The sequence below is a fragment of the Nomia melanderi genome, chromosome 11 (assembly GCF_051020985.1).
Source record: "Nomia melanderi isolate GNS246 chromosome 11, iyNomMela1, whole genome shotgun sequence".
In the NCBI taxonomy this organism is placed as follows: Eukaryota; Metazoa; Arthropoda; class Insecta; order Hymenoptera; family Halictidae; genus Nomia; species Nomia melanderi.
Window position 1 is genome coordinate 17,784,344 of NC_135009.1, and position 17,885 is coordinate 17,802,228.

General features: G+C 54.4%; 4 protein-coding genes across 9 annotated transcripts; 2 read left to right on the top strand and 2 right to left on the bottom strand.

The window, feature by feature from the left end:
- Positions 1-717: 717 nt before the first annotated feature.
- On the bottom strand, positions 718-3,969 carry LOC116432003 (putative inorganic phosphate cotransporter). The gene is made up of 8 exons (XM_031988237.2): positions 3,945-3,969; positions 2,744-3,000; positions 2,323-2,568; positions 2,176-2,260; positions 1,863-2,080; positions 1,432-1,581; positions 1,231-1,363; positions 718-1,160 (listed from the first exon to the last, which is right to left on the bottom strand). Exons 1-8 carry the CDS (start codon positions 3,967-3,969, stop codon positions 718-720), a joined length of 1,557 nt encoding a protein of 518 aa, XP_031844097.1.
- Positions 2,427-11,721, bottom strand: f (espin protein forked). 6 transcript variants are annotated; one of them, XM_076372393.1, is made up of 13 exons: positions 9,764-10,284; positions 8,951-9,076; positions 8,351-8,597; positions 8,004-8,187; positions 7,767-7,942; positions 7,550-7,619; positions 7,016-7,266; positions 6,534-6,777; positions 5,956-6,443; positions 5,718-5,893; positions 5,420-5,610; positions 3,945-5,360; positions 2,427-2,568 (listed from the first exon to the last, which is right to left on the bottom strand). In XM_076372393.1, the coding sequence occupies exons 1-12, from the start codon at positions 9,773-9,775 to the stop codon at positions 5,084-5,086; spliced, it is 2,442 nt and encodes an 813-aa protein (XP_076228508.1). In that variant the 5' UTR covers positions 9,776-10,284; the 3' UTR covers positions 2,427-2,568; positions 3,945-5,083. The 6 variants fall into 6 exon arrangements, with proteins under 6 accessions (XP_076228508.1, XP_076228511.1, XP_076228507.1 ...); XM_076372396.1 differs by lacking the exons at positions 8,951-9,076; positions 9,764-10,284 and adding exons at positions 10,361-10,992; positions 11,580-11,721 and having other exon boundaries at positions 5,956-6,777; XM_076372392.1 differs by having other exon boundaries at positions 5,956-6,777; positions 9,764-10,285.
- Positions 11,715-14,625, top strand: hgo (homogentisate 1,2-dioxygenase). Its single transcript, XM_031988234.2, has 8 exons — positions 11,715-12,131; positions 12,190-12,325; positions 12,392-12,528; positions 12,601-12,787; positions 12,874-13,053; positions 13,127-13,350; positions 13,419-13,545; positions 14,142-14,625. The coding sequence occupies exons 1-8, from the start codon at positions 12,114-12,116 to the stop codon at positions 14,471-14,473; spliced, it is 1,341 nt and encodes a 446-aa protein (XP_031844094.2). The 5' UTR covers positions 11,715-12,113; the 3' UTR covers positions 14,474-14,625.
- A 150-nt stretch (positions 14,626-14,775) lies between these two features.
- Positions 14,776-17,754, top strand: LOC116432018 (uncharacterized). Its single transcript, XM_076372408.1, has 9 exons — positions 14,776-15,129; positions 15,366-15,426; positions 15,528-15,680; positions 15,761-15,991; positions 16,061-16,366; positions 16,451-16,552; positions 16,647-16,801; positions 16,911-17,307; positions 17,390-17,754. Exons 1-9 carry the CDS (start codon positions 15,037-15,039, stop codon positions 17,602-17,604), a joined length of 1,713 nt encoding a protein of 570 aa, XP_076228523.1. The 5' UTR covers positions 14,776-15,036; the 3' UTR covers positions 17,605-17,754.
- Positions 17,755-17,885: the final 131 nt, after the last annotated feature.

The window sequence follows — 17,885 nt, forward strand, 5'->3', positions numbered from 1 at the left end:
AATGGTGTACAGCAAATTTTGTAAAAAACTAACAAAATTGCCTACAAAGTATCGTAATCGTTCACCCTAAGCATTTTATCCCCCGGTTTCTACGAGAAATTTCGATTGCCTATCCTGCGTTTAGTTTCGCACGCGATACTCGTTGTCAATTTGCTTTTCAGATTCGTACTCGGGGTGCGCGGCAACTGTACGAGTGGTTACCGGAAGACGATCATCGCCGGATGCCGGACGGTGTAATCGAGCGGCGACGGAAGAGGGAGGGAAGGACGGCGAACGGTTGAAAGTTCGCGACACTGGTAACGTGTCGGCTCCCGTTCGTGCTGTTCTCCTGGCACGTCGGCGGAGCGCCGCAGCGCCACGCGTCACGGCGAACATCATCGCAACGCACGGCGTCTTTGCGCCGGCCATCGCGACGCGGATTCTCTCCGTTCGCTCGCCGCCTTTTTATCGTCGCAACGCGAGATTTCTCTTCGATTTCGACACCGTCGATACCAACGATACCAACGGATGTTAGAAATGTTCGTCCACGCATTCGTCTTTGCTTCGGATCGAGGAAAAGCGGCAGCGCTTTTCACGCGTCCCATGGGAAATGGGAAATGGGAAATGGGAAATGGGAAATGGGTAGTTGGATGTGCGATTAACACGATAGTCCGTCGTAAACTGCTTTTACGGGCGTTTAATGTTCAAAAAGCCTCCAACGTCTCGTTTGGAGTTTCTCTAAGGAATCGATGTGGTTTTCAGAGGCAGAGATTCTGCTAGATCGAGAGGAGTTTCGACATTTCTCCTGTCCGCTGCCGCCTCGGTGGGGTTGTTCCACTTCTGTAACTCGCCAGTCCCGAAGATCGCAAACACGAGAGCCCCGAAACAGTAGGTCGACGCCAAGATCCAAAAGATGATGCTCCATTGCGCGTAAGTTTGATTCTTGTACGTTATCGTGCCGACCATGTAGCTGCTCAGAAATCCACCCAGAGAACTGAGGGTGTTCGCGATGCCGAAAATAGTTCCGGAAAAATTGGGTGCGATGTCCAATCCGTTGCCCAGATAACCGGCTGTCACGGCACCGTTTATCGTCAACGCCATGGTGAAGATCGTCACGGACGCGACCCGATCGCAGCCGCGATAAGCCAGCACGATCATCAACAGACTCGGACTCAGCAACGCTGAAAGGAGCAACGATCGAACAGGTTACATCTCGCGAACGAAAGGACGGATCGGAAGCTTTCTACTCACCGAAACTGGTGAACAGTTTACGAATCGCCGTTACCGACAGCTTTCTTCTTGCGAGCAAGTAATCGGCTACCGTAGACGTGGTCACGGCGAATATGTATTTACCCAGATACGGTAACGAAGAGAGCAATCCGTTCTACGCAGACGTTTCATTTCGGAACGAACCAGAGGGATATAACGGTAACACCGGACGAACCAACTTACCTGTTTAATGTTAAAATTGAGAATGTACTTCATGTAGGTCGGTAACTGGTTAACCACGGTGAAATATCCAAACACGCTACACCCGTGTGTGATTACGATAGCCCAGGCGGGGGCGGAGAGGCAAATGGACTTCCAAGGCACGGGCAGACCCTGAAAATCGTTCCGACGTAGAGGATTATCGTTTCCGACAACCAATGAAGATACGCCGGTATCGTACGATTACGAACGATATTGAAATACGAGTAACTTTTTCGCCTTAAAATGTGCAAGCTGGTCGAATCGAGCGTCGATTTTGAATATTAACTGGGTGTGCGTGCATCGAGGTCGGAATACATTGGAATGTGTAAAATCGTTATCGTATGATTCACTGCTATTCGAACTGGACGACGAACGATCTTTATACTTTCGAAGCGTCGCGCCGTAACGCTTACCCTTGTTACGGCGGTAGTACCGATCGCATCCTCGATGTACCGACGTTCTTCCGCGGAGATTCTCGGATGTTGAGCGGGAGAGTCGAATACCAACCGAAACCAGGCGACGCTCCAGACGAGCCCGATCGCGCCGGTCACGTAAAAGACGGACTCCCATCCGAGCGAAGCGATCAGAAAGCCGCAGATCGGCATGGTTATCGCCGCGCCGAGCGCCGAGGCTGAAACACGATTCGCGTGGTTTTTCAGTTGGCCTCGAACGGTCTTTCTTTTCGAACGGTCTTTCCGAACGGTCACCGTGCGTCGTGTCCCGTACCCATCATGTTCGAGACGAACTTGCTGCGATCCGTCGGTGGGATCCATCGAGCGCTCATCGGTTGTATGGCGGGCCAAGTGACACCCTGTTGGGTTCAAATCCCTCGTTATCCGGCAGCCCTCGCGTTTCGCGAGCCGAGATACGTACCAACAGGAAGCCGAGAATCGTTCTCAGAACGGCAACCGCGATATAACCGCCAGTCGCGGACACCGGAGTCAACAGCGTTAAGGCGCTGGAGGCCAGCATACTGTACCCGAACACTCTCCTGGGGCCCAAAATTTCCGCGAGTCTGCCGCCCGGTAGCTCCGTGCAGATGTAACCCCAAAAGAAACTTCCTAAAACGAGGTTCACCTCGTACTCGTTCCAGGGATATCGCGTCTGTTGTATTTCCTCCTGCGACAGAACCGGACAGCTTCGGTCAATCGACGTTATCCTTGCGATCCTCGCGACTATCGGTATTACCGCGATTACGACTACGACTACGACTACGACTACGACTACGACTACGACTACGACTACGACTACGACTACGACTACGACTACGATTACGATTACGGGACGGTCGTACGTTTCTCGGTGAAGGCGCGAACGGGGACGAGTCGTCCGCGTTCGACGTATTCCCGGCGACAGGGAACGAATCGAGCTCGATCGCGGTTCCGCCGTCGACGCAGTTACCGGTCGCGTTCGATTCGATACCGTCGGACGTATGGTTGTCCGGCATCACCATCGATACGATGGCTATCGTCAAATTCACCCGTAACATGTAATTCAACATGAATCCCGAAATCACCATGATGTTCAGCACTTTTCTGCACGACAGCCAATCTGGAAGAACGAAAGCCTAGATGAACAAAGCGTGCCGCGAAAGATGTTTCGCGTTGTTCCCGATCGCGACGCGCACCTGTGTCGTCGCGGCCGCGTGAGCGAAACACGATATTCGCGTAAGACGAGGGCATTTCCTTGCCGATGGTTTCGCGATCGACCAACATTCGAATCGAAACAGCTATAATCGCCGGGGAATCGACGCGCGACGCTCTCGACCGCTTCGTCGTCGACCCGACTCTGACGGTTCTCGACGATGCGATTCGTTCGTAAGTAGTCGCGGGGGAGGATGGCGGAGCTCGCGTTCCGTATCGTTTCGTTTCGTTTCGTTTCGTTTCGTTTCGTTTCGTTTCGTTTCGCGTGCGGTGCGTATTTATGCTACTCGTTTATCGGTAACTCGACATTTCAGCCTATCGAGTCAACCTATCAACGGGTCCCCCGTGACCTCGATGCGGAATCATTTCGTCCCATCACGTTCGTCGTTCGCGTTCGTCGTTCGCTTTAATCGAGCTTCGAGCTGAATTCGTCGGATCGTCCCTCGTACGTTCGACGGAAGCGAGCGTATTCGAGTCGCATCGACGTTCCTCGAACGAGAGACTTTTCAGCATCCTCGACCGGTAACGGCACGCGGTAACCGATGACCAACGACGACGATCGGACGCGGTAACCTTCGCCGAGAACTTGATGCAAATGTTTCTGGTTACTATTTATACGCGTTGGCGAGGACGTTCTCGTCAGACCGTACCGCGCGACGTGATGGACTATGATCCGTCGGAGTGCCGGCAACGCGGCCGAGAACATATGCTTCTACCGATCGTCGCGAAACGCTTCGTCGGGTGTTCGCGTACGGAAAACGGTGGGACGATGCCAGAGTTTCCGCGATTTCCGGCAATTTCTACACGATCGGCGATCGGCAACGATCCAAGCAGAGAAGAAAGATTCCTTACCTAGCAGATGTCGATCGGATGCCATTCTCGGGTATGTTTGGCGCCAAGGTTCGGCGATCGGTGCCGGAACGACGGTGGTTTCGATTTCGATTCCGGTATGAAAATTCTAAATGGATCGCGGGGCGAAGCGAGGCGAGACGAGACGAGACGAGAAGAGAAGAGAAGCGTCTAGTCGTTTCGCTCGAATCGTACTCTCGGTCGGAAAAGCGTCGCGCGGGCGATCGGTCTCGCGGCGGTCGTTGCCAAATGTTTTCGAACCGCAACGTTGGCAGCTGCCGTTCCGGCTACGCGAGTCCCTACACTGGCAATCACAGCCGGCCGATTACAACACCGTCGATCACAACAACCGACTACCGAGGATTTATCGGTACCCACGTACGCGCTTCTCCCGGTGTTCCTATTCCTGTTCTTGCTCGCGACCGCGGACCTGTAGGGGTACCGCGTGTATTCTCTTCTCCCACGATCAACAATAGCTACAGTCGCGAGAGAGCGACTTCCTCGACGGTCTCGATTCGGACGTCGACCGCGCTGCCGTCACTGTCACCGTCACCCTCACCCTCACCGTCAACGTCACCGACGCGTACGCTTCTCTCGTGGCAAGCCAAATCCGCGTTACTCGGCGATCGTCGTCCGATACTCGCCGCGAAGCGAAACCATCGACGAAATCATCACCAACAACCACGACCGACCGCTCCGAAAAGCCTTCGCTTCTCCTCGCCCCTCTCCAGGTTTTACCCAGTAGTAGGGAAGCTGCCCGTTCCGAGCCTGCCGGTGTTCGGTTCGACCTGCGCCCGAAACTGACCCGAAGGCAATAATTCTCCAGTCGCGCCCTTCGAGAGCCGTTATTCCATTGACGAGCGAAGGGAAGACGAATAGAAGCGAATAGGAAGACGCGGGGCAGTTGCGTTCCTCCGCAACCCGCTGGAAAAGCCGATCCTTTCGGAGACCATTCGGGCATTCGGCTTACGGTCGATACACGACGATTGCTTTTCGTTTCCACGGGACGCTGTTGCGCTTTCGATTCGCATCGTTATCTTAGGATAGAAATTTTAATCGAGTATATGTACATGTCGCATCGCTTTCGATTCACATTTGCTTCGAACGGTGACAAAAGACGCGCGATCGTCGCGAGACGAATCTCAGTCCAAGATGTTCAGCTTGCTGTTGGTTTTCCTGAGCTGCGCTCGCCACGGTATGATGATTTGCGCGTCGTCGTCGTCGTCTTCTTCCGGTTCGGCGAGGTGGCCGCCGCGATTTCCCTCGGTTTTCTTCTCCTCCGATTCCGACTTTTCTTCGGATCGATTCGTCTGCGCGGCGCTCGGGGAAGCGTCTCGTTTCTGGAACGCCGGACCGTCCGCCTTGGCCGCGACAGCTGTAGCTCCCGCAACGGATGCAGCCGATGGGGCGTTGCTCAGTCTGAAACGATCGAGAACTCGTTTACGCGTCCTCGCACCACACCGACACTCTAGACGTACTTTTTCTCCTCGACGTCCTTTTTCGCGAGCAGCTGCCTCTTCCACGCTGGAATCGCCTTTTGTCGTCTCTCCTCGTTTTCTCTGGCGATTTGCTCCTCCAACTCCTTCTTTGCTCTTTCGGCAGCTTTACGAGCCAACATTTGTCGTTTCCATATGGGTATTAGGTTTCCGGAACTGTCTTTCTCCGGAATCTGTCCGAGTGAAACAGAGAAAGCGAGGCTGGAGAGAGAACGCGAACAAACGCGCGCAACAGAGAGAGAGAGAGAGAGAGAGAGAGAGAGATTTCAATCTCGAATACCTGATCCACAAAGTTCGAGACGCTGAACGCCTTGCTGATCTCCGACATGAGATTCTGCTCCTGCGTCTTCTCGACTTGCGCCATTTCGACCTTGAGCTTCTTAATTCCGGGTATGTCCTTGGTTTTCTTCAGTTCCGCGATCAAGTCCGTCTTCTGGACGAAAAACGTCTCTGAAACTGGAAAGGGAGCGCCGTTCGAGAAGGTCCGATTAATCTCCGAGACGTTGGTCGCTACTCACCGTTGGTCATGGAGACGCTGCGAGGCGGCGGCGCGGAGAACGTTTTCGTCGCGTTCATTTTCGCGGTTGTTCTCCGCAGCTGGATGCTCGTCAGGTCCTGAATGCTGATGGTCGCGAGAGGTTGCGCGGCCTTGGCGATCGACTGCTCGGTCTCGGCGGCGGTGGCCGACCCCTGGCCGGTTCCGATCTCCTCGCCGTTTCGTCGCAGTCTCTGCAACGGCGAGAGAGGAGGCGGCGGAGGTCCCGAGCTCGCGTTTTCGGTGCTCGGCAATGGCGGCGCCGGTACGGGTGCAGCCGCCGCCGAGCCGAGCTGCTGCTGCTGCTGCTGCTGCGGCTGCGGCCGCGGCCGCGGCGCCTCCTCGTCTTCCTCCTTCTCGGGCTCCTCGTCCTCTTCCTCCTCCTCCTCCTGGTCCTCTTCCTCCTCGTCGGCCACGGTGAACTCTCGCCGGTCCGGGACTCTGCTCTGTATGTCCAAGTTGTCGACCGACCTACGAACGTCGAGATTGCGCGTGAAAGGTGTTCGAACGTGGTCGCTTCCGCGGTCGACGCGACCGCGCGGACACGCTCGCCTCACGGACCTTGCCTTCGAGAGACTGTTCTTCGCGGACGGTTTGCAGATGCTCCTCAGATACTCGGACGGTTTGAGCAGAGTGTTGGAGTCCGCGTTCGCGAACTTGGGCGGTATGAACGGCAGCACCATGTGCCTGTTGACCAGGTGGGACGTTTGACTCGCCTTAATTTCCTCGGTGTCCGCCGGAGGACTGGCAGGCGGTACTTCCGGCTGTTGATGCTCGCCGCAGGATACGTCGGACTTGTTGGTCGCTGTTCCGAAACAGAAGAGCGGTAGGGAGAACGAATCGTTGTACGTCGAGCAAGTGAAATCTAGGTAAGTGTATTATATGCCCGATGAGCGCCATGGTCTAGTAAGCCATGATGCCCGTCTTTGCGATCCACCGACGCGATCGCGACGGTTTAATTGCAGAGATACGCGACCGCCAGGCTGCTCGGGGTCGATCCATCGATCGATCGGAAATCGGAGGAGCCGGGAGAAGATGCTTACCCGAGGTGGCCGAGCTGCCGCCGGAGCTGTTCGAAGCGGGCAAAGTAGCCGAAGTCGGCGCGCACGGAGCTGCCGCTACGCCGCTGTCGATGATTTTTCCATCCCTGTTCGTCTCCCCGGAAAGCTCCTTCTTCCCGTCACGGCCGATCGCCTGATCCGTCGAGGTCGGCTTCGAGTTGACCAGAACCACCACGACGTCTTCTCTGTCCGGCGGCGGAGGCGGCGGCGGCGGAGGAGGTGGTTTCGCGAGACTGCGAAGGAACCGCAACCGGAGATGAACGAGAAAGTACCGTAAGCTCGACTATTCCCGATATCCGTACGCGTCGGTCCGTTACGAGTTACGAGTTACGAGTTACGAGGTACGAACGAGAGACGATCGCTCGCGAGACCGGCGCGTATTCTCATCGATGGATAGATTCGATAGGCGGCTGCACCCTCCTCGGAAACGGACCGGATGGGATATCGCGATCGAACGGCGTTAGACCGGTTTTGACAAATTTGTCTTTTTTCCGGTTTATCTCTCGTTCCACTTACCTAGCTCCGGCGGTAGCCGGTTTAACTTCCTTTTCGCTTTCTACTTGCAGTCCGGCGAGCTCTTTTCTCTCTGAAAATAGTTGGGATCGTTTCGTTAACGTTTCACCTTTATCGCCGGCTGGATGTATCGCGATCGAGCGATGCGAGACGAGGCTAGGCGAAGCGAGAGCCGAAAAAGAGGGCGAAGCGACAGGTTCTCTCCGATCCAATTACGTACCTTGGAAAATTTCGGGATTGACTTTCGCGTGTTTGCCGATCCGTTCGTTGCTGCTGTTCCGCGAGAGCGAAGGAGTCGACGCGCTCGACGAGAAGCAGGGTACCTCGCTGCTCACGTTCGAGGACTCGCTCGCGCTACTCGATCGACTGTATCTTCGATCGGTTTTGCGGGAACGACTGAAATTGTTCGACACTGGAACGCTAGGATCTCGAAAGCGCGCGTCGACGGAGAGCATACCTGTCTTCGGAGGCGTTCTCCGGCAATCTTTTCCGAGCAACCGCGCCGACAGCTTCCGACTCTTGCCTCGAACCGATTTGCTCGTACGCGTGTTCGGACGTGTCCCGAACGATTTCGGATTTCACCGCGTAACAGTTTCCACTGGCCGGTCGATCGCCGTTGTTGATGTGCACGTCCACTTTTACTGCAATCCAATCACAGAGAACAGGCTGTCTCGAATACGTTCGTGTCCTCGCGTAGCGTCGCGTCGCGTCGCGCGGCTCCGACCGCGGAAGAGAGAGAGAGAGAGAGAGAGAGAGAGAGAGAGAACGGGGAATGAAAAGTATGTAGGGCGGCGCGCTACTTACCAGTCAAAGTTTCGTCCTTCTTCTCGAAGTGTCGATGCTTGTCCGTTTCGGAGAAGAGTCGCGTGATCCTGGTGTAGACGAGGTCGTGAGGGCTGTGCAGGTAGAACGATTCGGCCGTGTCCTTCGGCTTGGGGGGGTCGCCGATGTACGCGCTCATCGGGTTTATGTAGATGCCATCGCGAGGCCTAGAGCCAGGCGGGTGCAGGAAGAACGGCTCTTGGAACATGCCGCAGCCTCGAAGCGAGCACTGAAATCAACAGCACCGAGCCAACCATTATCGCGGACCGTTGCGCTGCTACCGTTGCTCGCCGTCGACACCGACACCGCCACCGCCACCGCCACCGCCACCGCCACCGCCACCGCCACCGACACCGACACCGACACCGACACCGACACCGACACCGTCGTTTCGCATACCTCTCGCACGCTCTTCCGGAAGAGTGATTCGCGCGCTGCCGCGAGTCGAGGCCCGACTGCCGTTTTTCGGCGAATCGAATCGAGTCGAATCGATTCCAAAGACTCTCTCGGGCAAGTCGCGCGATCGATCTCTCTTCCGCGGAAGAAACGCGCGATCTGAAACGCGTCGCGTGCGTTACTAGCCTTGTCCAGAGAACTCGTGGTGCAACTGCAGGTCGTAGCGTCGCTCATGTTCTCCGAGTATTCCGAACCGGAACGATCCCTGGCCATTCCGTCGATGACATTGACGCGATGAGGTTCGCTCGTTTCCTACGGAACATTGCGTCGTTCGCAGCTTTAATTACTCGCGCTTCCTCTTTTCGCCCCGGCCGGTTTCCGCGAGGAACGGTAACGAACCGACGATCGCTCGTCTCCGTTCCACCACCGATCGTGTAAGCGCGCGCGTTTCTCCGGGTCGCGGCGAACTACGACCACGCTACGCGGAAGAACGGATGCCGTTCGACGAATCCGAGTCGTCGCCTTTTACCCGGCCGACGAATCGACGACGAATCGACGACGAATCGCTTTCAACGAAGGAACCGACGAGGAGAACGCCGTTCTCGATCTCGATCCATATGGAAGCCGAACGAACGGACCCGAGTCCCGCGAGCGGCGCGTAGCGCGTTTCTCGCGAGACGATCGAACGGAACGAGGACGCAACGAAATCGTCCGGATCGCAAACACTTTGATACGCGCGACGAATCGGCGAAGGAACTCGGTGGACGGAAGTGAATCTCTTTCGCTCGTTCGCCTTTCACCGAAATCTCCGAATCGAGAGGTTCGCCTTTTGGACGTCGGAGACGGACGGGCGATAACGTCGGAGGCATTTGAGAAGAGGAGAGGAGAGACGAGGGCAAGCGTTATCCGAAGAGGTACCGTTATCGCGGCGCGTCGGACGAGAGGATCGCTGGACCGGTCGAGGATCGAATCGAGCGCGTCTCGTTCTGGTTCACTTACGTGTACACCCATGCAAAACCGGGACGCCGCACGCTCGTTCCGCGGGTGACGATTTCGATGGGACTCCGATCATTCGGAAGCGGCGAGATTCGCCGGCGTTCGGCCTCGCGCCTCGTTATCGCGCGCGTCCGCGTCCGCGTCCTCGAGAGTCGAAACGCTTCCGTGTTTCGGGCCCGAGGACGTTTCCATCGAACGGTTCGCCGGGATCGGAGAACTCGAGAGAGCGCGCACTGTGCGGCTTCCGTCGAACCGACGCCGCGGCGGCGATCGCGGATCGGGATAACGGTCCGGCTACCTACTGGCTTTTATACGCGGACCCGCGGGTATCTCGCGGTGCTCGGCCCGAACTTTTTCGCCCGCGAAAGCAACGGCGACGACTCGCCGGGAGGACCGGTCGCGGACAACGAACTCGTCGACCGACTCGACGACCAACTCGATCCGTGCGCGGTAAGCGGCGGACCGAGACTCTCTCGGATTCGGGCTTGGCTGCTCGGAGCGAGAGCCGGCCAACTGGTCGCGGGTTGCTCGCCGAGGAAGGGGTACGCGCTTCGTCAGCTACCTAGTTACCACCGATCTTTGAATCGTGCCGTTCCATACCGTTCCGTGCCACGTCTCGCCGCCTCTGGCCGCCTCTGGCCGCCTCTGGCCGCCTCTGGCCGCCTCTGGCCGCCTCTGGCCGCCTCTCGCCGCCTCTCGCCGCCTCTCGCCGCCTCTCGCCGCACGCGCACCGTTCACCGCGCGATACTCGCACCGTTCTCGTACACGTTTTTCCTTTCTCCCTTCACTTCCTTCTTTCCTTGTTTCTTTCCTCGTTTGTTTGTTCGGTCGGTCGGTTGCTCGAATGGTCGCTTAGCCGCACGCATAGACACGGATACACCGTTGCTCTTGCCGCGTTTTCGCGTTTCTCCGCTAACGCGCTCGACCGAGGTCCACCGAGCACGGGGCAGACTCGATTCCGAGTCGCGAGCATTCGTGTCGAGCTGTAACCGGAATCGCGAACGGACCGAATCGAAGATATCTTCGGTAACGCGAACGGGGGAACGCTTCGCCCGTTTTTGGCCGGACGAAACGGCGTTTTCGTCGAACGGCCGAACGCTGCGCCGCGACCCGTTCCGCCGACTCGGACGTCCGTTAGTTGTTAGGCGAAGTAGGATGCAGCGGGAGAACGAGCCATATAGGATCGGTTCGTTGCCGGAGAGAGATCGTTCTCCCGTCTCGACTAGGCTTAACTGTAAACGACCCCCACCTTGACTTTCCCATCTGTTCCCGGCTGTTCCTCGACGCGTCGAAGCTGCGCCGATTACAACCGATTCGCTCGATTCGCTCGATTCGCTCGATTCGCCGACCGAACCGCCTCTCCCGTTCGGAATCGCCGATAGGGAAGAGGGAATCGGGAATCGCAGAAAAATAACAATGTTGCCTGCATTTCCTACGTTGCGAAAACCTAATAGCCAGAACTTGGAACGAACAGTTTTCTTTTAGAAACTTCTCACGAACGCGCCCGTTCAGCTTCAACGGCGATAAACAAACATTTCGAAACTTGAAATTAAATGGCATTTTGTACGGAAGAAACGGAAAACTGGTAGGATGTTTCCGAATAGTCTTCCGCTTCTAAAAGGAGCATCTCTTTTACCGATACCGGAGCCGAACCGACATCGATAAGAAGATCCTCCCAAAAAGATGCTCGTTCGAAGTTCGAACCGAACTGATCCGATTCGCCTCGGTCTACCCTAGTTCTCGCAGCGCGACCCGCACATCTGCTGCTCCCTTTCCCCGATCCCCTCTTTTCGCGCGTGTTCGTCGCAAACCGGATTACTTTTGCGTCGCTCGCGTTGGAATCGTATCTCGGCTCGGAAGAGAGGACTCGTTCGATCGGATCGCGTCGACGATCGGAGTAGCGTCGAGCTTTTTTGCCGGATAACTGGAGCGTCGAAACGTCGAAACGTCGACGACGCTGCGAACGAACGCGACAACTATCTCGCGCCAAGGACTCTACTCCCTCCGCGACGCGTCGCGGGGCTCGCCTCGAGAATTAATCGATTCGAGCATAAATGTTCGCAGAGCGCGTGGAACATAAGCGTATCATAAGAATATCGGAATATCAGGTTTTCGAACGATCAAATGGGTGTCGACCGAATCCTTTAACGAGTCGCGCCCTCGAGAACGCGGCCGAGCGATTGGTCGAGGTTTCAGCGAACGACGTAAACATGTTTTTCTTTCGCGCAACAGCAACCTGATTACGATAGGCGCGTGTCATCCGAGTTCGGGCGTTGCCGGTCCCCGGCGGCGTATAAAAGAGCCGACGCGATGGAAAAGAACCGTGTATTTCTCGCTGGAACAACTTGCCAGGATGAGGGACGAATTCAAGGTAGGAGGAATATACGACAGCTAGAATATTTCCGTCGGTCGTCTCGGTCGTGTTTCAGTATCTGTCGGGATTCGACTGCGAGTTCGCGAGCGAAGACGAACGGTGCCCCGGCGCTCTGCCCGTCGGCCGAAACAACCCCCAACGGTGTCCGTACGGCTTGTACGCCGAGCAACTCTCCGGCACGGCGTTCACCGGTGAGTAGTCGAGAATACTCTGCTCGGGAATCTACTTTCCGATCGGTCGGCTTCTCTGGTGCGCAGCTCCTCGGTCTCGGAACAAGCGCTCCTGGTTCTACCGCATCAGACCGTCCGTCGTGCACAACCGCTTCGTTCCCGCGGCCAAAGTCGCGCCGCGTCTCGCCTACGAATGGAGCGCCGGCGAACCGACGCCGAATCAGGTAATCGCCGATTAGAGTTTTCCTCCGTCGGTCCTTCTTGCGCCGCTCGCACGCTGCTCGATCGCGTTTCAGCTGAGATGGAAGCCGTTCGACGTGCCGAGCAGGCGCGACTCGAGGGTGGACTTTGTCGACGGGCTGCACACGGTGTGCGGCGCGGGCGATTGCCGCGTGCGACGAGGCGTCGCGATCCACGTGTACCTCTGCAACGCCTCCATGGGGGACAAGGCGTTCTACAACGCCGACGGGGACTTTCTGATCGGTGCGTATGCACCGCCGTGCCCGCTCCCGAATCTTCCGCGTAACGGGTCTCGCTAGCAACGACTATCGCACACTTTTCGCCCGCAGTGCCGCAACTGGGCGCCTTAACCATCACCACGGAATTCGGCAAGATCCGTTGCGAGCCGAACGAGATATGCGCGATTCAGCAAGGCATGCGATTCAACGTGGCGGTCTTCGGCCCCTCGCGAGGATACGTCCTCGAAGCGTTCGACGACCACTTTCGGCTGCCCGAATTGGGACCGATAGGTAATCGCCGATAGGTAAACACCGAACCCAATATCGACCGATCGTTTTCCTCGTTTTCCTCGTTTCCGAGCAGGAGCGAACGGCTTGGCGAACCCGCGAGACTTCGAAACGCCGGTCGCCTGCTACGAGGACCGCGAAACCAACTACGAGATCCTCTGCAAATTTCACGGCAAGTTGTTCGTCGCCGCTCAAGGACACAGCCCCTTCGACGTGGTAGCTTGGCACGGAAACTACGTCCCCTTCAAGTACAACTTGGACAAGTTTATGGTCGTCAATTCGGTCTCGTTCGACCATTGCGTACGTATCGTCGTTCCAATCTTCGGATCTCGAATCGAATCGAGCCGATCCGATCGTTCCCGTTTCAGGACCCCTCCATCTTCACCGTTCTGACGTGCCCGTCGGGCAAGCCCGGGACCGCGGCGGCGGATTTCGTGATATTTCCACCTCGATGGTCCGTTCAGGAAAACACTTTCCGCCCGCCTTACTATCATCGTAAGTAGAAAGCTACCATACGACCGGTACATCATAGTCGCGCGTGCAAAAAGAACTCGCATTCGCGCGTAGACGGGCAGAAGCAACGAAAGTTTACTACACGGAGAAACTTATCGAACGTCGATCGAAATCGTCGCGATCGACGATCGGAGTCCGGATCGAACTCCCCGTTTTACCCGTCTCCTTTTCATTTTGCTTCTTCACTTTCCCGATTTCCCGTTCTCCGGAGGTTTCCAGTCGCGCGTTTCGTTGTCGATTCGACGATTCGCCGGTCGGTTCTCCCCTCCCGACGCGATTCGTTATGCTAGACCGCATCTAAAAATCGCGCAGCGGCGAGACACCGGTGAAAACTTGAAATTTTCTCCAATTACATCGATCGACTTCCTTTTTCTTTCACGACCATAATTCTGCCGTTTCTTGCGCCAGCGAACGTGCAATTGCATCCTCGTGTCCCCTCCCATCGGCGTATCCGTCGGTTCCCTTCCCTTCCCTTCCCTTCCCTTCCCTTCCCTTCCCGCCCAGTTCTTTGCTCCTCGTCTTTCGAAATTCGGCCGACTTTGAATACTTCGTTTAACATCGACGACTTTGACCCTCAGGTAATTGCATGAGCGAGTTCATGGGCCTCGTTAAGGGACGGTACGAAGCTAAAGAGGAAAGTTTTCATCCGGGCGGAGCATCGTTGCATTCCATGATGACGCCTCACGGGCCGGATGCGCGCTGTTTCGAAACCGCTTCGAACTGCGAGCTGAAACCCGAGCGCATCGCCGATGGAACTATGGCTTTCATGTTCGAGACTTGTTACAGTTTGGCGGTCACCGAATGGGCGACGACCGTTTGCAACAAGCTCGACCACGATTACAACAAGTGCTGGGAATCGCTCGGCAGCCACTTCGATCCGAACGCTAAGCCTGGAACCTCCCATCCTTGACGTTGCTCGTCGGATCCAATTTTCTTTTCGACCTTTCGTCCCAGCATTTTTTCCGTCTAGTTTTCTTAATAGTTTATTACTATTATTATTATTATTATTAATAGTCGTGTACAGAAATACATTTGACCGATCTTCCAGAGTCACACTTCTTATATGACTTTCAAACGATATTTTATCCTGATCGTTTCCAGTTAATTTTCCAATCTCCAGTTTCCAGTTGACGATCCAACGGAAGAATCTCGCGCCGCCATCTACGCCGGAACCCTGAAACCGCTAGCGAATTCCGGCCTCTACCGAAAATCTAGAGAACCCTATTTGCAGACCGCAAACTTCCGTTCGTCCACGACAGAGGCCGGTTCGCGCAAGTTCGTCGCAACGAGCATTCGGTGTTTTCTTTTTTTCGAAGCACGTTGAATCGCCAGACGTGACGCGATTAACATAGAATGCGAGGTGTAGCGTGAATGAAAATTCGACGGTGTTGTTCAAACGATTGTTGCACGGTGTAACGTAAATATGTTCATTTCGACGAGGGCTATATTCAGCCTCGCAACCATACTTTTATCATGTGGCACGTCTTCGAGGTGGTGATACTTCTTTGTTACTTTGGCTGTAGCGTTACAGCTTCCTATTGTTATCCAGATTACTGTCAGAACTCGGTAACGTTCACCTGTGTTTTTATACTCTATTATTCTCTTCGACTCTACTCGAAATCTATAAAACTATCATAGGAAACATCAGAATCCGAACCTCTAGCATTCTCTTGTTACTCTATTATCTTCTCTTTGTTGTAATTATCTTATCTATTATATCGTACTGTAACTGCTTCCATCCATCTCTCTGTCCATCTCTCTGTCTATCTCTCTCTCTCTATACATACATATATTTTTTCTAGACGGATTTGATTCCAATATCTGGATTTCAATGCGTATTAACAGAGGTGCAAAGAGGCGAAGGTATGTAAATCAGCATAGACATTCCAATATATATATATATATATATATATATATAAGCAAAGTTTACTATCGAGGTGACAATTAATAATTTCTTCCAACAGACTGCGTTAACCTTACCTTCGAAAGCGATAGGTCTCGTCGTGAAACCGTAGAGGAAGATAAGAACAAAATTAGCCTAAGCGCTTACGTATTCCAAAAGTCTTATGCGAAAACCACTGCCTTCAACTTGAGCGTAAGCGAAGCAAATTTTCATGGTAAGAGTTAGAAACAGAACAATTTGCAGTCGTGCCTAGCAAGGAGATAAGGCTAATAAGCTTTTCCAACGATGATACAGGGTTGATCGCGCGTTATCAGAATTTATTGAATTCGAACCAGTCGCATTGTAGACGCATAAAATTTTATGGAAACGCGACGAATCCTGCGCCGGAACAGCTGTACGTTTCTTGTCCATTCTCGAACGATTCCTACGAGTCTTTCCCGTATCGGTTAGATCTTTTGGTAACCGGCGATACGTACAGCTATAGCAAACAGTACATTTTCAACGTTCCTCGACAAGAATCGATCGGTAAGTAGTCGGGTCGAATGTCGTTTAGTCGTAGACCGAACGGTTAACGTCCCCCTTTTTTCTGTTCAGAAGAAGGAACGAGCGTGCAAAGGTACGCACCGTTCGTGTACATCGACACGACGTACGCCCCTCGTCACTCGTTACACATTCAGCCTCTGCCGGATTCGTACAACGTGTCGGAGTATAGAATTCGCTTGATAAACAATGACACGGATTCCGTGGTGCACGAGGAAGGGTTCTCGGCCGCTAGCACGCGAGAGATCTCGTACAATTTTACCGATCATACCGGTGTGTTCTACTTCAAAGTGTTCGCTGTGCATCCAGACTGCGGGGAGTACGGGTGCGCGAACAGCACCACGCCGTTCATCATCATACGTAAGCAAGGAAAAATCGTATCGGAGAATCCGCGTATCCGCGTGCGTTGCGCGTGTTGACCTAGAGTGTTTTCTGCTTTTACAGAGGAAGTGTCTCACCGACTTCTGATCATGATTATCAGTACAGTTTGGATACCGCCAGTGATACTGTACGTTCTTTATCATCTTTACAAGTTGTATAGAAAGGGTAATGTTGAGATCCTAGACGTTTTAGCGGAGATGCTTCCTCGGGTTCGAATTATACTTACATTCGCGTGTTTCGCACGCGTCCACGTTTCTAGAGGGATTGAAACGCAGACGAAAGCCTACCTGTCTGTTGATTTATTCGCCGACGCGTTTGACGCATATCAACGCGATGAACGAGTTAGCCAAATATTTGAGAAATTCTAACATAACGGTGATAGACACGCTCCACGTTGCGGACTCGACTGGAAAAGTCAGTAGGAAGCGTAACCCGTAACGAATCGCTTTTAATCGTAGAGCACGATCAAGGTATAACGGTTCTCCCGCCAACTCACGTATTCTCGATTTTTCCGTTGCTCCAGGATCCGAAGGACTGTTACAGCGACGCGTTTCGAAGCGCGGACGTTGTCCTGGTCGTGGCTTCTCCGCCAGCCAACAAGTCCACCGTGTCGTTCATTTATTGCAACAAGGATAATCACCTGTTCAAGTTGCTCAGGGAGAATCAGGCCACGAAAGAGAAGCGGTATTTCATCGTGCAGTTGCCGTACTGCAAACCGGAGGATGTGCCCGAGGAGACGAGGCATCTAAAGAAATTTTCCTTGCCGAAGGAACTGGCCAGGCTGGTGAAGGTTATTCATAAAATGGAATACGTCGGCTGCGTTTGCGTCTCCGACAAGGACTTCCTGGACAGCGTCAAGTTAGCAAAGTTGGAGATGCTCGAGGAGGATGAAAGTTCTTCGAGGGAAGCACGAGAGACCGGTTAGTTTCCGTTGTTGATTTCCTCCGATTGCTTCTCCCGCTCGCAATCGATATTTATAACTTTCCTCGGTGAATGTTCCAGAAAATCTGTTAACCTCGGGACCCGAGAAAACGTCGGACAATCCGAGTCCCGCGGCGTCACTGGGGAAAGGTAACGTCGCGTCCGAAGCTTTCGCGACGAATATCGACAAATTGGATTTACTCGGGGGGACCGAAACCGACGGGGAACCGGCGTTCCCCCGCGATTCCTCGGCGAAACACGCCGACGCGTTTCGCGTCGACGAATTGGACTTGTGAGTTGATCGTTCGAAAATGAAACCGCGATACGGTTAGGTTCTGCTCGTTTTCGTAACACTGTTTCCACCACGGACGCCGACGGAACGATGTCTTTCTCTTGTATACCTGTTGTACCGACTGAATAAACGGGAAAACTTGTTCGTCGCTCTAGCCTCCCTGGTCTTTGCGTTTATTCGCCGCATCTTCTTTCTGTTCGTCCAATGAAATTTATTCAATTCATACCAAGACATTATTAGGTACAAGAGGGTAACGATGCCCACGGTAACGGCCACATTCAGAGG

What these genes read in the sequence shown, in the direction of transcription:
- LOC116432003 (XM_031988237.2), bottom strand. Translation starts at nt 3,969, where the DNA reads ATGGCATCCGATCGACATCTGCTAG. An exon ending in CGATTCTCGGCTTCCTGTTG is followed by an intron (nt 2,261 to 2,322) that starts GTACGTATCTCG and finishes TGAACCCAACAG; the next exon opens with GGTGTCACTTGGCCCGCCAT. An exon ending in GTACTACCGCCGTAACAAGG is followed by an intron (nt 1,582 to 1,862) that starts GTAAGCGTTACG and finishes AACGATTTTCAG; the next exon opens with GGTCTGCCCGTGCCTTGGAA.
- f (XM_076372392.1), bottom strand. An exon ending in CCGGCTACCGCCGGAGCTAG is followed by an intron (nt 7,267 to 7,549) that starts GTAAGTGGAACG and finishes GTTCCTTCGCAG; the next exon opens with TCTCGCGAAACCACCTCCTC. An exon ending in AAGGACGTCGAGGAGAAAAA is followed by an intron (nt 5,361 to 5,419) that starts GTACGTCTAGAG and finishes CGATCGTTTCAG; the next exon opens with ACTGAGCAACGCCCCATCGG.
- hgo (XM_031988234.2), top strand. An exon ending in CTCCGGCACGGCGTTCACCG is followed by an intron (nt 12,326 to 12,391) that starts GTGAGTAGTCGA and finishes TCTGGTGCGCAG; the next exon opens with CTCCTCGGTCTCGGAACAAG. An exon ending in CCGCCCGCCTTACTATCATC is followed by an intron (nt 13,546 to 14,141) that starts GTAAGTAGAAAG and finishes TTTGACCCTCAG; the next exon opens with GTAATTGCATGAGCGAGTTC.
- LOC116432018 (XM_076372408.1), top strand. Translation starts at nt 15,037, where the DNA reads ATGTGGCACGTCTTCGAGGTGGTGATACTTCTTTGTTACTTTGGCTGT. An exon ending in AGAGGTGCAAAGAGGCGAAG is followed by an intron (nt 15,427 to 15,527) that starts GTATGTAAATCA and finishes TTCTTCCAACAG; the next exon opens with ACTGCGTTAACCTTACCTTC. An exon ending in TCCTCGACAAGAATCGATCG is followed by an intron (nt 15,992 to 16,060) that starts GTAAGTAGTCGG and finishes TTTTCTGTTCAG; the next exon opens with AAGAAGGAACGAGCGTGCAA.